Genomic DNA, 17,127 nt, shown 5'->3' on the forward strand with positions numbered 1-17,127 from the left:
AAAGCCCATCACTTTAATTTTCCTCTTGAAAAACACCTCTGGTTTAGAAGAAAATAAAAGCAGGTATATCTCTGGAAGAGACTTCTACTCGAGAATATACTAGGGTCCATCCTCAAGGGGACCCTAACTCTATTTCAGTCAAAAAGCCATACCTTAGTGAACTGGCAGGGGTATGGAAACTTCGTGAGGTCTTGGCTCTCCATTGTGGGGACTCAAGTCTAGTTTGGGGCCCTGAACCTGGAGTTTTCCTGGTTATATAAATAGGCCAAATAACATTCAAAAGGGCTGCCTATCCCCTTCACATCACCATTCCTGTGGGTCACAACATTCCAGTTCTCACCACACCCTCATACCTGCCATGTCAATGCTCTCACCTAGACTTAGGCTGCTTAGCTCTGCCACCTGGCCTCTGGAACTCCAGGGTCCCATCACCCCCACTGGTCAGAAAGCCCCCCGCAGTGGCAGCATCTCCCATATCACACTTGGCCAGCCGAAAAGAAGTGCCACAGGGCTTCCAACCTTGAAGGCACTCTCCTGTTTATATATTTCTCAATGCCTCAGTGCAGAGAGAAGCATTTGGCCCTCTCAGGGGATGCAGGATAGGGGGTACCAGGAAGGGGTGTGTAGACAATGTGATGAATGGACCTCAACGAGCTTCTGGATTCCTTTCTCTGTTATGCCAGGCAGACTTTGGCATCTCAACCTCATTAAACATAGGCCCCACTGAGTCGCAGTGCTTCCCGGGATTCTGAATCACCAGTGTGCTGGTTACAATCACTGATTTCTTGATCCCATCCCAAGATATTCTAAGCCAATAGATCTGAGACAGGGCCCAGAGATCTGCCCTAAGCAACCCAATAATTCAAGACAGGTGATACTCAGAACTGTAATGCTCAGGTCTCAAAGCTTAAGGGAAAGCTGCATATGGTTGCTATGTTTACCAGAAAAAATCCAGTTTTCTCAGCAATAACATAACATACATTCTTCTCCAGTAAAAACCATAAATGGGGGAAAGAAAAAACTAAATGTACCCCTTGTCTTCTGTTTTTGATGTCTCAAGTGATTGGTTCTCCCACACTTCCCTGGTGACTTTCCACAGCCCAGTACTAATTTTCCTGTCTTCCTCTCTCACCACTCATTTTTCTTCTTCTCATCTCCTGCCTTCATTACAGCTCTCAAATGCTTCTAAGTGCTTCCCATAGTCTTCTTAGATCATTCAGCCAATAAACAACAACATCTGGATCTTCTCGTTTTTCCTCTAAGGCCTGTCCCTTAGGCCCTTCATCATTTTGGTTGCTTTTCTTCTGCATTCCCCCAGTACCGGGAATAAATCAACAAATCAGCATCACTTCATGTCTCTAAAGAACCAAAGGATGTGATTCACAGGCACCGGTGCAAACAAGAGTGCTGAGAGGAGACAGTGCCCTGAGGCAAAAGCAAGATTTACCCCCTCCACCCCGCCTCCCACCCCGGCTCCAACTCCGAGGAAAAGCTGTAGGGAGGGACCAGGCTGTGTGGAGCTGGTCAGAAGGAGGCCACAGTCACTGTTGTCACATGAGTATTCAGAATAGAAACTGAACAAAGAAAGGGTGGGGAAACAGGGCAGGAAGATCATCAGAGGCCATAGAAGGAAGGGAGTCCCAGAAAATGTGGGTCTGCAAAGAATAAAAATTAACAGATCAATACCAAAAATAGTATAGTTAGTTAGAACTGACCTGTCAATTTTAAGAAAATGGGTTTCTTTCTTTTCAAGGTATGTATGTTTGGTGGAATTCTTGGATGCAATGCCATTCAGACACCAGTTACCTGACACAGCCCTGCACGAGACTCCCTTACTTCAGACACCAGACCACCTGCACATCCGACCTCCCAGCCACAAATTCAGGGGTCCCCACGACTCCCTTAGATTCAACAATTTGTAAGAATGACTCATAGAATTCAGGAAAGCATGATACTTATTTTTTTTAATTAATGTCTTTATTTTTAATTAGAGTATGATTGCTTTACAATATAGTACTGGTTTCTGCCATATAACAACAAGGGTATACGTATGTCCCCTCCCTCTTGGACCTCCCTTCTACCTCCCACTTCAAGCATGATACTTTTATGATTACAGTTTTAATATAAAAGATATGAACCAAAATTGATAGGAAAAAAAAAAAGACCCATGGGGACAATCTGAAAGGGTCCTAAGCATGAGCCTTCCGTGTCTTCAAGACACATCAGCCCCTCAGCACACTGATGTAGAAATGCTGGCCAGGAAATCACAATCAAGCTTAACCAGGGTTTCAGTGGGGAAGCTAACTGATTCCACCACTGGCCACTTCAGCACCCCTTTCCCTTCCCAGAGGTTGGAAGGTAGGGCCTTCCTAGATACTGGAACTGCAGAACCAACTCAAACTGGCCCCATGCTGTTTTTAACAAGACACCAAGTTGTTTTTCAGAGACAACAGAATAAAACCACAAGTCATGCAGCTGAAGCATGCTCTGAGGAGAAAACTGTGACCTCAGATAACACCCAGAACCAAAGTTTCTCTGCCCTCAACCCTACCCCCCAACCCCCAACAGGGAACTAAAGGACAGGAATATGACTGCAACCTGAACGCCTTTCAGAAATGAACGATCCATTGTCTAGGAAGATCCAGTATGACACCCCTTCACCACACCTTAGCATCAGTGGCCAAGTAACAAAGTCCTCCGATCCAAACCACCCAACAGTGCTTCTGCACACCGACCCTCCTCCACTAACCCTAAAAGCTTGAACCCTGCTTGCTGTCTCCTTGCTGCTTGGCCTCACAATAATGTCCTTTTCTCAAAAGCCAGTGCCACCGCATCATTACCAGCAGGCCTGGCTTAGAAACAAAAATCATCTGGCTCCAAGTCCCAACTCTTTAATCATAAGACTAGTCTTTCCAGCAGGACAGCTGCATTCTAAAGTTATCTGGAGGCCCACCATGAGTCAACTCCTCCTTAGCATAAACTCAGGTATGGTCCCAGAGAATCCCCAAGAACAACAAAATCACTCCTATCACTCTGGAAACTCGAATGGTTTAGACGCATCTTCCCAGAAACCTGGGGAAAGGCCAGACAAATTCTTGCACAGCTGCGGGGAAGAGGCAGTCTCTCCCACTTAACCCTAGCACCCTTGAGAAAGTATTTTCAGGTCCTTACACTCCATGTGGGCTTCTCAGGTGGCCCTAGTGGTAAAGAACCCGCCTGCCAATTCACGAGACATGAGACTTAGGTTCGATCCCTGGGTCGGGAAGATCCCCTGGAGGAGGCGAGGGCATGGCAATTCCCTCCAGTATTCTTGCCTGGAGAATCCCATGAACAGAGGAGCCTGGCGAGCTGCCATAATCTGTGGAGTCGCAAAGAGTCAGACACGACTGAAGTAAGTTGGCATACATGCATGCATGCATACTCCATTTAATCCAACCAGAAATGATATTTCATTGTCTAACTCATTAACTGGAAACAAAAATGGCCTTTCATTACAGATAGCAGGACACTGACATGGAGGAATTTGGGTCTCCACAAGCAGGGTATGGAGAGAATCCTGTGTAATTCTGGGGTTTGCCAGCATTGTGTCCAGTTTCCAGCAAGCACCCCCCAAACATAATGCTTCAATCTGCCACAAAGGAAGCTCATGATTTAAAAGTGCTAAAGATCTCATTCTCCACAGAGGATCACAGTCTCAGCAGGTTACAGCAGACCCATAGGAGTCCTTTCAGGAGCAGAGCTGCCCCTTCACCTCCTAGTAAGTAGGACCCACTGCAACTCTCTGCGAGTCCAGCACATTCCCCGTCTGCTCCTACTTTTGTCTTTGACAGAGGAAGGGAAAAAGACACATAAGCCAAGAAATAAGTCCAGCAGACTTTTCCCTCTACCTTGTAAGGGTGTTGTTGCCGTTGTTTAGTCGCTAAGTCATGTCCGACTCTGTGACCCCACGGACTGTAGCCCATCAGGTCCTCTCTCCATTAGATGCTTCAGGCAAGAATTCTGGAGTGGGTTGCCATTCCCTTCTCCAGGAATCTTCCCAACCCAGGGATATCTGCATTGGCAGGCAGATTCTTTACTGCTGAGCCACGTGGGAAGCCCTGTAAGGGTGCTGCTGCTGCTGCTGAGTCGCTTCAGTCGTGTCCGACTCTGTGTGACCTCATAGACAGAAGCCCACCAGGCTCCCCTGTCCCTGGGATCCTCCAGGCAAGAACACTGGAGTGCGTTGCCATTTCCTTCTCCAGTGCATGAAAGTGAAGTGAAACGGAAGTTGCTCAGTCGTGTCCGACTCTTGGCGACCCCATGGACCGCAGCCTACCAGGCTCCTCCATCCATGGGATTTTCCAGGCAAGAATACTGGAGCGGGGTACCATTGCCTTCTCTGTGTAAGGGTGTAGCCCTACCTAAATCATTACCTGAATATTTACCTACCTAAACACTTACCTGAAGAAGATGGGCATTCACAAACATGATTTAAACAATTAATTTATCAAGCTCCTATGTTGCATGTCAGGCACTGTTCCAGGTGCTTAAGATAAACCTCACGGAGCTCACATAGTAGTGAGGAGACACAAAAAGCAACAATAAATACATGATGCCAGGTAACAGTAGGGCTACCAAGGCAAAGAGGGTAGGAGAGTCTGAGAGTAAGGATGGCGCATGGAGAAGTGCCTGCTATTTCAGATCGGCTGGCCAGGGAAGGCCTCTGGGATGAAGCGACATTTGAGCAGAGACTGAAGGTGGTGAGAGAAGCAGCAATGCACGGACCTGGGGAAAGAGCATTCCAGGAAGAAGAAGGCAAGTGCAAAATCCCTTGGGAGCCAAAAGTTTGGCCCGTATCAGGAATACAGACTCTACAATGTGACACAGAGAGAATGAGGTAGAGACTGAAGACTATAGGTCAGGGTGTGGTCAGGGTCAGATCAAACAGGAACCATCTCTTATCATTTGGAAAAGGAACAAGGCATGATCAGCATTCCTCATCCCCCTTTTAAGTGGGGAGATTACATAATCAAAGTTTGAAAAAGTTGAATGTAGCTCCTAAGGATGATAGAAAATACATTTTTTATTAAAACAAAAATGACTGCTTCAGAAGATGTTTTCCAAACCTTCAATGATTTGAAGAACTTACCTATTAAAAGCTCTCATGATTCAGAAATATATTCCTCTCATTTTCCATCCCTCCTACACCATCAGACTGTAGTCTAAAGTCTATTTTACATCTAAAGCATATTCTAACAGACAAGGATCATAATCTTCTTCTGTTGGAGTTTCTAAGATAACCTTCATTTGGAATGAAATTTTCAGAGATCTTTTTTTCATTTTTTCCATAAAACTCTTCATTGCCTCCAATCACATTTTTTCTTAGCTACACCTACATCCATTACCGAACATCCTAGAAAACCTAGTCAAACATCCTAAACAGTCTTCACTTGTCTCCTATCACAGACTTAAGATTATCAGTCTTGTAGCAATAGACTATTTCAAAATGAATGCCCAGAGAGGTCAAATCAAAAGGAAGAGAACCAAAAGGAACATGCCACTATTTGTTTTAGGTTGTGGGCATAGAGGCTAGAGCTGACTTTCATGGTTGGCATATCATTTGTGCCTTAAAGTTGCGAAGTGCTACAAAAAAGAAAAAAAAAAACCTCTCAAGATCCAAATATTAAAATGTTGAAAATCCTTACAGCTGCACATATTAAGATATTCTATTTTTTAACTCTGACATTTAAACCACCCACTTTCACTCATATGGTTTATATTACCATCAGAAGCATTCAATAAAATAAAACTTTACAGCAAACTAGTAGAACACTATGATCTAATAGCCTGAGCATGGAAGAGATCAAGGTCTTTTATTTGCCTTCCTTCTCCTTCTCTATCATGGAAAAACCAGTTCTTTCTTGTTGAAGGAAGCTTCTCCTTGCTTTTCAATATGGAATGGCACAGCCAAGAATTCAGCAGGAGCTGCTTCTCCATGAAAGTTAAAAAGCTAAGCACCTTTTAAATCAATCAGGACCATTTTTCAATGCGGGCATTACAGGGTTTGGTTCTGGGTCAGTTCAGCGTCTACAAAGTGACTTCATGTGCTCCTCCTGATTCCAGTGTTAAAAACAGGTCATGGCCAGTGAAGGATAAAGAAAGAAAATAAAAAAGATTATTGCTGCAGATTAAGTTTTCACAGATGTTTTGATTCTGCTCTACAACAGCCCAAAAATATTCCTGTGTGCCCTTGGAAATGAGATTATGAAAGACTCAATAGAAGATTTGACTAGAGACAGAAATTCATTAGAATTCTACATTCACTCCAAGCAACACAAAGAAATGATCATTTGTATCAGTTAAAGTTTGACCAGAGAAGCAGAACCACCAGGAATGATACAGCTAAAGGAATCTGCTACAGAGATTTGACCTTTCACAATCCAGAGAAACTCATTTAACAGCCTATGCAGGGCTGCTGCTACTTTGTCTGTAACAAGTGAAAAGCCAGCAGGAGGCAGGCATTCCAGAAGGAGCGATGGAACCTGAAGTAGGGGAAAGAAAAAGGGGCTGGAATCCACAAAGAAGAACTAGAATACACTTCTCTTTCTTGCAGCCTCCTAGGCTCCAACTTTAATGATGGGAGGTGGCTTGCAAACAGGCCAGCAGTCTCCATACAGCTGACCACACACGGGCACCAGGATTTCAAGCAGCTACGGGAGATACGGAAAACTCTGGAGGAGCTGCAGAATCAGCTCTGCTGCATGGCAGAGCAGATGAGTCTGCAAGTCTGGGACAACCAGCATGAGCTGTGACACGCCAAAACCTACCCCCACCTTCTGAGTGAGGACATGGCTGAAACAGCAGGGCACTGGGGGACGTTCCCAGGAGAGACTCCCACCTCCAGTGTCCTCAGCCTGCCTTCTGTCTGTAGAAAAACTTCAGTTGAAGAATAAATTTAATCAGAGGTGAGAGAATGTACAAACAAAGGAAAGCAGTCAAACAAGACTAAATAGTTTAGCCATTAAACAAGTCAAAGACTTTTAGTTCCTCCTCAAGGGCTATAGATGATACTCTAAGCCATATCCTTTGCAGATACTGAAACCCTCCACCAGGTGGAAGAAGATAATTACATGATGACCAGACTATAGCCAGGACAGAAGCTGCCGTGATTCCAAGAATGGGCCTCAAGGAAATGGGAACAAACCGACCTGGAAATGAAGATCAACTGTACTTCAAACGATCAAAATGAAGCTGATCAGACATGTGATGACCAATTTCAAGATGACTATCAGAGCTGACTGTGCTATTTCTACAAATAGCCACCTCCCTCCACCTATACACCCCTGAAATGCCCCTTTAGAAACTCTTGCCCAATATTTGTCAGTGAAGAGTCAGCCTTTGGACATAGGTCCACCCTCTCTTCAAGTTGCTGCCTCCAAAATAAAGCAAACTTTCCTTTCAACCAACCTTGTCTCTCAAGTATAGGCTTTATACCAATGAGCAGCAGGACTGCATTTTTGGTAACACAGCCATTTCACTTACACTGTCCAAACCTCGAACAAATTTCTCCTGTCCACCTCTAACCCAGTACAACACAGGAAAGAAATTTCCAAGATGAGGTTCCAGTTAGCTAAACTGATACGGTACAGTTACCGCATCTTGGGAAGCTGCCTTCATCTTCCATTGTGCTTGGACCCCCAAACTGGTCAAAGTAGACACTCTAATAATCCACTTCCCCACTTCAACTTCTACCCATTTCTTACATAAGAAAAACTGTGATTAGTATTAATATATTTCTATACAAGCAAGCACCTTTACAATAACAAGCATTAATTTCTTTATAAATAAATTTATGTAGCATTTACTATAAGGGAATTTCTGTCTGTCAATATGTGTGACATTCATTCACTTATTCGAAGGTAACAAACTACCTTTAATGAAATAAATCAGTTTGAGATTTGCACTGGGAAAAAACTTGTGAAGAAGATGAAGGAAAAACAAACTACAGAATAGAAGGAAATCCTGACTAAGAATTTATATCTAGAATATATTACGAAATCATAAAACTCAACTTTAAAAAAATCTATTTAGAAAATTGACAAAAATATGAAGAGAAATTTTAACAAAGAGGATATACAGAAGTCAAATAGACACATGAAAATATATTTAACACCATCAGTTAGCCATTAGAGCCAATTAAAAACACAATGACATGTCACTACACACCTATCAGAATGGCTACAATCAAAAACAGTGACAAAAAACTGGTGAGGAAGCAGAGAAACTGGATAACACATACACTCCTGATGGGATGGGATGGAAAACAGTTTGTCGGTTTCTCAAAAAAACTAACATGTAACTGCCACATGACCCAGCAATTGTACTCCTGACATTTACCCTAGAGAAAGAAAAACTCTGTTCACACAAAACTTTGCAAATGAATGTTTGTAGCAACTTTATTTGCAATACCCAAAAACTGGAAACATTATGGTCAACAGCAAAAAACTGAAAACTTTTCTTCCAAGATTAGGAACAAGGTATAAATGCCCACTCCTGTCATTTCTATTCAGCATAAAACTGGAAGTCCTAGGGAGAGCACTTAGGCAAGGAAAAGAAATAAAGGGGATCTACATCAGAAAGGAAGAATAAAATTATCTGTGTTTACAGATGACATGATGTCATATATAGACAACCCTAAAGATGCTACCAAAAATCTATCAGAACTAATATAATTCAGTAAAGTTACAGAATACAAAAATCAGCATAAAATACCAGCTGTATTTCCATACAGCAATAATAACCTCCTGGAGAAGGGCATGGCAACCCACTCCACTATTCTTGCCTGGAGAATCCCCATGGATACAGAAGCCTGGCAAGCTACAGTACAGTCCATGGGGTCACAAAGAGTCAAACACGACTGAGAACTAAGCACACACAATAATAAACTATCCAAAATTAAGGGAAAAAAAATCCCACTTACTATAGCAACAAAAAGAATGAAATACTGAGGGATAAAATTAACCACAGGTGTCTCCTCAGCGGTAAATAATCTGCCTGCAATGCAGGAGACACGGGAGGAAGAGCCCCTGGAGGAGGGCATGGTAACCCACTCCAGCATTCTTGGAGGGAAAATTCCACGGACAGAGGAGCCTGGCGGGTTATAGTCCATGGGATCACAAAGAGCTGGACACGGCTGAAGCCACTGAGTAGCAGCAGCAAATTTAACCAAAGAGATGAAAGACTTACACACTTAAAACTACAAATCACTGATGGAAGAAATTAAAGAAGACACAAATGAATGGAAAGACATGCCACGTTCATAAATGGGAAGACTTAATGTTGTTAAAATGTCCATATGTTATCTATTCAATGTAATCCGTATCAAAATCCCAAGGCATTTTTTACAGAAAAAGAAAAAAATCATAAATTTTACATTGAATCAAAAAATCCTGAATATAAAAAGCAATCTTGATCAACAGGAACAAAACTGGAGGCACCACACTTCCTGACTTCAAAATATACTCCAATGCTGTAAGAATTAAAACAGTGCAGTACTGGCATAAAAACAGACTTACAAATGAATGGAAAAGAACAGAGACATTAACCCATGTATATATGGTCAAATAATCTTTGAGAAGGATTCCAAGAATATACAATGGGGAAAGGATAGTCTTCAATAAATGGTATTGGGAAAACTAGCTAATCACATACAAATGAATCAAATTAGACTCTAACAACATATACAAAAATCAACCCCAAAATATAGCTAAAATGTAAATATAAGACCTGAAACTATAAAACTCCTATAAGAAAAATAGAGAGGAAAAACTTCATGATGTTAGGCTTGGCAATGGTTCCTAAGATATGATAACAAAAGTACAAACAATAAAAGCAAAAATTAGACAAGTGGGACTATATCAAACTAAAGAAACTTTGCAGAATAAAGGAAACAAATCAAGAGTGAAGAGACAACCTACAGAATAGCAGAAAAATTTTGCAAACCAAATATCAGACATGATGTTAATATATAGCAAACAAAATATCAGACATGTTGTTAATATCTAAAATATATAAGGAAGTTTTACAACTTAAAAAGAAATACCTTGATTTTAAAAATGGGCAAAGAACAACTTGAATAGACATTTCTCTAAAGAAGACATACGAATGACCAATAGGTAGAGGGAAAGATGCTTAACATCACTAATCAGGCAAATTGTGCTTTAATCATGTAAATCAAAACCACAATGAGATACCATGCCATTCCTCTTAGATTGGTTTTTATGAAAACAAACAAAAGGTAAGCATCAGAAAAGATGTGAAGAATTGGGAATGTTTGTACACTATTGGTAAGAAAGTAAAATGGTACAGCCACTATGGAAAACAGGATAGAGGTTCCTCAAAAATTAAAAATACAATTACTATATGATTCAGCAATTCTTCTTCTGGGTCTATATCCAACCAAAAGAAATGAAATTATGACTTTGAAAACATATATGTACTCCTGGGTTTACTACAGCATTATTCACAATAATCAAGATAAAAAACAAATCAAGTGCCCATCATCAGATGAATGGATAAAGGAAAAGTGATATATACTAAAAGTTATATATAATATTATTCAGCCTTAAAAAGGAGGAGATCCTGCAATGTGCAACAACACAGAAGACCTTGGAGAGTATTATGCTACATGAAACAAGCCAGCCATAGGAGTCCACTTATGTGAGGTCCCTGAAATAGTCAAACTCATAGGAACAGATACTAAGATGCTGGTTGCCAAGGGCAGGGTGAGGTGAGAGCAGCATCCAGAGTTGCTCTGTGACAGGTACCTAGTTTCAATTATACTAGAGGAATAAGTGCTAGAGAGTTGCTGCACAACATTGGACCTACAGTTGAAATACTATATTATGCTCTCAAAAACTTGTTCAGATGGTAGATCTCATGTTAGGTGTCCTTACAATATTAATTAATTAGCTACTAATTAAATGGCTTTAAATTTTCAAAATTTTTGCTTAAAAAGGTTAAGATACAGGTAAGATAGTTTGCACATATCTCAAAGGCCACTTTGTGTTTGCACCAATTGTGCTCATGTGCTCAGTCCTGTCCAACCCTTTGGGATCTCCTGTGACTATAGCCTGCCAGGCTCCTCTGCTCATGGGATTTCCCAGACAAAAATACTGGAGTGGGTTGTTATTTCCTTCTCCAGGGCATCTCCCTGACCCAGGGATCGAACTCGAGTCTCTTGTGCCTCCTGCATTGGCAGGTGGATTCTTTACCACTGAGCCTCCTGGGAAGCCCTATTACCTAAATTAAAAATCATAAAGACATGACCTAGGTAAAGTTCCTAGGCCAATGCTTGATTCACACTAAACAGTTAATAAACATGATTTTCTGTCCTTCTTCCAAACAATCTTCAGAGTTGTGTGGGCCTAACATTGTTAACATCATCCTTTATATACGCCCAGCCTCACACTATTGCACTATTGCACTAGAATATGCAGTTGCACCAGGGGTGACTGTGATGAGAAAGTCTTCACAACTTCTTCAAATCAATGCCTATGAGAACAAAAAGATTAGTTAAATTTCTCTTTCTGAGGAGGCACTATTCCTTTCCAGTTAGTGCTCCGTTGCACTCTAGATTTGCAACTCAATCATCTTAAAAAAAAAAAACAGTGTATCTTACACAGTCAGTAGGATATACTCCACAAAGAGCAATGCATCTTAGCAACCAGACTGCTTTTTCTAACCAGTGAGTATCACAAGTGAAGTTGCCCTCTGCCCCCTCAATTCTCCTCCTTAGCCCCTGTTCTGCTCAATGCCTGTTCCTGTTCATCGATGGTCCTGCCTCACTGTCTACTCTTTTCCTCGCCTCCTCTGTCTTCTGCCTCTGCCACTTCCTGCATGAATTTTATTTTTTTTTTCCTGCACGAATTTTAAACAAAGTTTTTAGAAAGCCAAGAAGTGAAGACACTCCTCTCTCCACCAACCGGGCACAAGCATTTGACCCTGACCTTTGTATATGGGCTTCCGTTGTGGCTCAACTGGTAAAGAATCCGCCAGCAATGTGGGAGACCTGGGTTCAATCCCTGGGTTGGGAAGACCCCCTGGAGAAGGGAAAGGCTACTCACTCCAGTATTCTGGCCTGGAGAATTCCATGGACTGTACAGTCCATGGGGTCGCAAAGAGTTGGATAGGACTGAGTGACTTTCACTTCACTTCACTTTGTATATGGAGAACATTCAAAGGAGGGACCTAGGCAGTCTCCAAAGGCTAGGATAAGCCCAGCACACCTCCTGCTGTGAGCTTCCACACCTTAAAGTAACCAACAACTCTCTCTGTAATAAATGAAAAGGCAAGCTGGCTTAGAAGGTACACACATTGTGCTACCTGAGAACGTGCCATTTTGAAAAGCATTTAGGGGAAAAAGCAATGAGCAACTTAGTAGCTGAGGTTATCCTTCAACTGAAAAACAAGACCACTTTCCAACAGGATAAATGTTGATAAAATAATCTTCAGAGTCAAATGTGGAATTTCCTTACCCTCCTGAAAACACTCAACTTTCAGTAGAAGAATTAAGTCCAATCGCTCTGGTTTCCTTTTCTAAGTCATCAGCCACCTGTCAAGAGACCTAGGCCTCCTGGTCTGAGCAGGCTTTTCAAGCTGCCTACCCTGTCTCATATGACCACTACCATAAGGACGGGTTCATATTACACCCGTTGGAGAAGGCTTAAAACGCTGATGATACTGAACCAGAATTATGTCAACAGTTTTGTCCGGCACATTATAAGCTTAAATACTGAGCCAAATCATAATGGGTTGAGTCAAGCTCATGACACACGAGCCAGCACTCCCTGGAATCAGCCTTTCTCCCCTCCCATCTGAAGCTAGCCCTCTTTTTAAATTCAAGAAAATACTCCATCCATCAGAAATCTGACTCCCTTTGCACCTCATTCACACTTGAAATGCTGAATCATGACTCTGAGGTTGTAAAAGAAAAACTACTTCGACTGGGACGCCGGGATCCCGAGAGGACCCCACGTTTTCCTGCCCTCCTTTGCTTTGCATCTTTTAAAGTCTAAATCTGGAGCTCTTCCCAAAGATCCGAGAGGCGCCAGGAACAGTCAAGGCTGCAGGTCAGGAGAGAGCTTCTGCCCGCCGTCCTTTCCTCCCCAAACCCCCGCGCCCCGGCAGCTCAGGGCTGCTAACTCCCCATCTGCAAAGCTGCCGAGCAGCCGCCGAGAAATGCTCAACTTGGGGGCTTCACCACCACAGCCACCGCCTCGGCGGGCGCGCGCTGGTCTCACTTGCCCACAGTCCCACTGGAGTGAGGTGTGCGCAGGCGGCTCCACGGCCCCTCCAGCCCTGGCCCCAGAGACCAGCCCGCCCTGAGCGCAGACTCTCCAGAAACTCGATCCCAACTCGCAGCCCGCGCCTTCCGAGCCGCCCCGGGAGCCCGGAGAAGCGGGGCCGAGGACCACCAAGCAGAGAGGCGTGGGCAACCTGGAGAGCAGGGAGGCGTGGAGGGCAAGGGGCAGCAAGAAAAGAAACGCGCCCCCCAAGCGGGTCCCTCAACTTCTCCCAGACCGGGTAGAGGGTGAGGAGAAACGGCGGCTGCGAGCCCAGGGTGAGGGACTCACTTGAAGGTGAGGACGCAGAGCGGCCGGTAAGACTTGTGGCTGGTGTTCTCGGCCATGCCCTTGCCCCAGAAATCGTTGGAGAAGATGCCCCAGCGCAGCGGGGCCCCGGGCCGCACGTCGGGGTTGTTGACGATCGCCCACACGTCGTCGTGCACGAACTCGCCCCTCAGGGAGCGGCCGTAGCACAGGCAGCTCGCCCCGGCCAGCAGCGCCGCGGCTCCCGCCGGCGCGAGTCCGCAGTCCCGCCGCCGGGAGGGCGCGCGGTCCCCGCCGCCGCCTCGGGCAGAGCTGGTCACCACCATCGCGCCGCCGCCGCTGTCCTGGTCTCTCCCGGGTGTCTGGCATCCTCCCCGGCCGGGGCCCGGACGGTGCGCGGCAGCTGCCGGGAGATGGGCTCGGGCATGGCCGGCGGCAGCTGGACCGGCCGCTGGCGTCCCGCGCTCCGCCGCCGCCTGCGCCGCCGAGTTGGCCCAGCTGCAGATAAACAGCAGTCCCCCCGCCTCCCCGGGCCATCGCCACCTCCTCCGCCCCACTGCGCATGCCCCGCTCGCCATCGCCTCCACCCCCCGCCCCCCACCCAATCCCGGGACCGGCGCCGGTTCCCCCCAACGCCCCGCACCCTCCGCCCGTGCCGGGCTGGTCTCGCGCTCAGCCTGCCGGCGCGGCGGTAAGAGACGGCGAGAGTCCGCGTGCAGGTGGAGAGGTCGCTGCGTGGGGCCGCCCGGAGCGGCGGGGAAGGGGCACCGGGGTCCTCTCCGCTGTGCCCGCGATGCCCTCCCCCCCTCATGATTTCCCCATTAAGGGTCTGCTGTGAGGACCTCACCGGCGGGCACCTCCAGGCCCCGGGCCAGGACGGGCTTAGCAGGTGCGCAGCCGGAACCCCCGCCCGCGCTCCGGGAGAGGCAAGTGGCGGCCGCCGCCGCCCGGGACGTCCCCGGCTTTTCAGCACCCCGGACAACAGCGGCGGCCCCGGGCCACGTTCTTTGTCCGGCTCCGCGCTCCTGTCCCGTCTCCGCCTCTGCTGTCTGCTTCCCCGGCTTTCTGTCCCCGCCGCCCCGCGTCCCGCTGTTGCAGCTTCGGGGCAGGGGTGGAAACCGCAGGGAAATGGAGCTTCCGAAACGTCTTTCTGAAAACCAAGAGTGGGTCTCCCTGAGGTGGGCTTCCTGCCCGCCCTGCCCGGGGTTGTTCACCGGCTGTTTTCCTTTACCGCCCGTTGCTCTGCTCGCCTTTATAAAAAGTCTCAGGTTCGACTTTGGGTTTGGGTTTGGGAGCCGAGTTGGCTTCTGAAACATTTCTCCTCGTTCGTTTTTTACTGCGGTTCTTAAAGCAATCCGGGAGATGCCAAGCAAATTACTTTTTGTCTCCATATGAGTGGATCACTTGGGTCTGATTATTACTTCCGACTCTGTGAGTGTATTTGAACTCTTCCTGATAAGTCAGTAGGATTCAAAACAAAAACCAAACTGCTTTAAGGCCTCTGGCTTTGGCTCCCCATCTTACCGTTTCTCTGAAAGGTTGTTTTCGGTTTTTTTTTTTTTTAATATTGCTAATTATAATATATTAATAAGCTAAGTATACCGTTGTGATGAAGTTCAGTAGAATTTCTCCATGTTTGAAATATCTGTGAACTCTTCAGTGGACCTTGTGAATTTTTATTGCTATGTAATATTGAAGTTACCTGTAATTTGACACATCCAGATAGAGAAATTTAAATACAAAATTCACCGTATTCTTCTTATCCTTCCAAAATCCCTAGGAGTTTTGATGATCTAGAAAGGAAGAAGAGTAAGGTGGGGGGGGGGGAACACCAAAAATTCTTGCACTGACTAAAAGCTTATGTGACTCTAGGACACCACTAAAGTTAAGCTACATTTGAGCAGTTGAAAACTCAATGAATTAAGACGACATATTCCAAGTCAGGATGTTTTTATCCATTTCACTTTGGTTTTTAGTGACTTGGTAATTAGTGACTGAGAAGTGTGTTCATCCTTGCATCAAAACTTTTTAATCCTTGGGTAGCCTTCATATCCAGACCCCACACACACCTGAGTCTACCATCTCCCCCACAGGACACATTACAGTCTTTCTTCTTTGCCTGCCCATTAACTTAATTAAAATGTGTGAATGTTTATGTTGTACTACATTATGCTAAGTACTGCACTGTATGACCAGAATTTCTCAAATTGTGGTGATATGTAAGATCAACACCATAAAAGACAGTGAACTTGTGCTGACTGAAATGATAGTAACTATAATAAACCAATGTATCAGTCATTATCTACAGTTAATAAAGGCTTTCTTGAGACACTATTTTAGTCCCAAAGAGTGCTTCTCATGGTAGATTTTTGTAAAGTTTTTTCTCCCTTAAATCTCTCTTGTAGTAGGTACAGCCTGCCCGCCTCCTCTTCTGAGTTATTTTCTCTTTTAGAAGAAAACACTTTCCATAATTCTCCATGACAATGGAGAGAAATGAAGAAAGGCAAAACTGAACTCTACAGAGAAAAGAAGGAAACCTGGAAGTGGGGTTCCAGGTTTCTGAGCACAGAGAGTTTCATCAGTCTTTGCTCCAGGTTTGCTCTAGGTTGACTGTCATCTCCATTCTATTTAGTTCAGATGATGAATTTGGGTTTAATGTACTTTGAAATAATGAGATACCTCAAGTCTTCTCAAAGACAAGCAAGTAAGTACATACATTTTAAAAGTAAACAGTTCCTTTGCAGTCCCATCATTCCCTGATCCAATAGTATTCTGTGTTACCGAAAAACTGTGGAAGTGTTGATGTCACCAAGAGGAGGTTTACACTGATATGCTGACATGTCATCCCTCTGCTTCTCTCTTAAGGTGTAAAGTACTCATCTTGCCTAATGAAGAGGTCCCAAAGCAAATTAAGTTAATTCTTATTACTTAGTCTCTGATTATTTTTAAAGGATTTATAATTAGAGCAATACTACCTTCTAAGACACCTTTTGTCCACTCAGAGCAATTTAAAACATAAATTATTACAAAGGGCTTCTCTAAGGCTCATACAGATTAAGTCACTCAGGAAAGTTAAAGTGAACCATAGTTCTGAAAGACCATGGACACATAGGACACAACTAACAACTAAAAGGAAATCAAAGACAAGTAGATAATTTAATAAAATAAATTTCAAGGGACTGCCCATTGTGCTATTTTGCACATTACACCCTGTTTGGGAACACAGATATAAAGAAATTGGTGACTGAAGTGAAAACTCATGATGTGAGAGCTATGGGTTTTAGTTTTATCTGGGAACTTACTGAGGACTATAGCCAGAGAGAAAACCTCCCAGATAGTTCTGAGGAACTACTCAGATTAGGTGGAGTGGGAGACGGGCGGGGCGGGGGTGTGGGAGGAAGTCCACATACATGTGATTTTGGCAAAGGAGTATGTGCAAAGGAGTAAGTCAGACCTAGAAGACACGTGATATCACATGTATGGGATCTAAAGAAATGGCACAAATGAACCTGTTTACAGAAGAGAAATTGAGTCAGAA

At 44.5% G+C, this 17,127-nt stretch overlaps 1 protein-coding gene across 2 annotated transcripts in view; it reads right to left on the bottom strand.

The window, feature by feature from the left end:
• Positions 1–14,105, bottom strand: part of TMTC1 (transmembrane O-mannosyltransferase targeting cadherins 1) — a 288,889-nt gene extending 274,784 nt beyond the window's left edge. For both annotated transcript variants that reach the window (XM_070453869.1, XM_070453868.1), the window contains exon 1: positions 13,614–14,105. In XM_070453869.1, coding sequence (XP_070309970.1) covers positions 13,614–13,915 — 302 coding nt within the window. In that variant the 5' untranslated portion in view covers positions 13,916–14,105. The remainder of the gene's footprint in view (positions 1–13,613) is intronic.
• Between the last annotated feature and the right edge of the window lie 3,022 nt (positions 14,106–17,127).

The sequence above is a fragment of the Odocoileus virginianus genome, chromosome 23, assembly GCF_023699985.2.
Source record: "Odocoileus virginianus isolate 20LAN1187 ecotype Illinois chromosome 23, Ovbor_1.2, whole genome shotgun sequence".
NCBI classification, from domain to species: domain Eukaryota; kingdom Metazoa; phylum Chordata; class Mammalia; order Artiodactyla; family Cervidae; genus Odocoileus; species Odocoileus virginianus.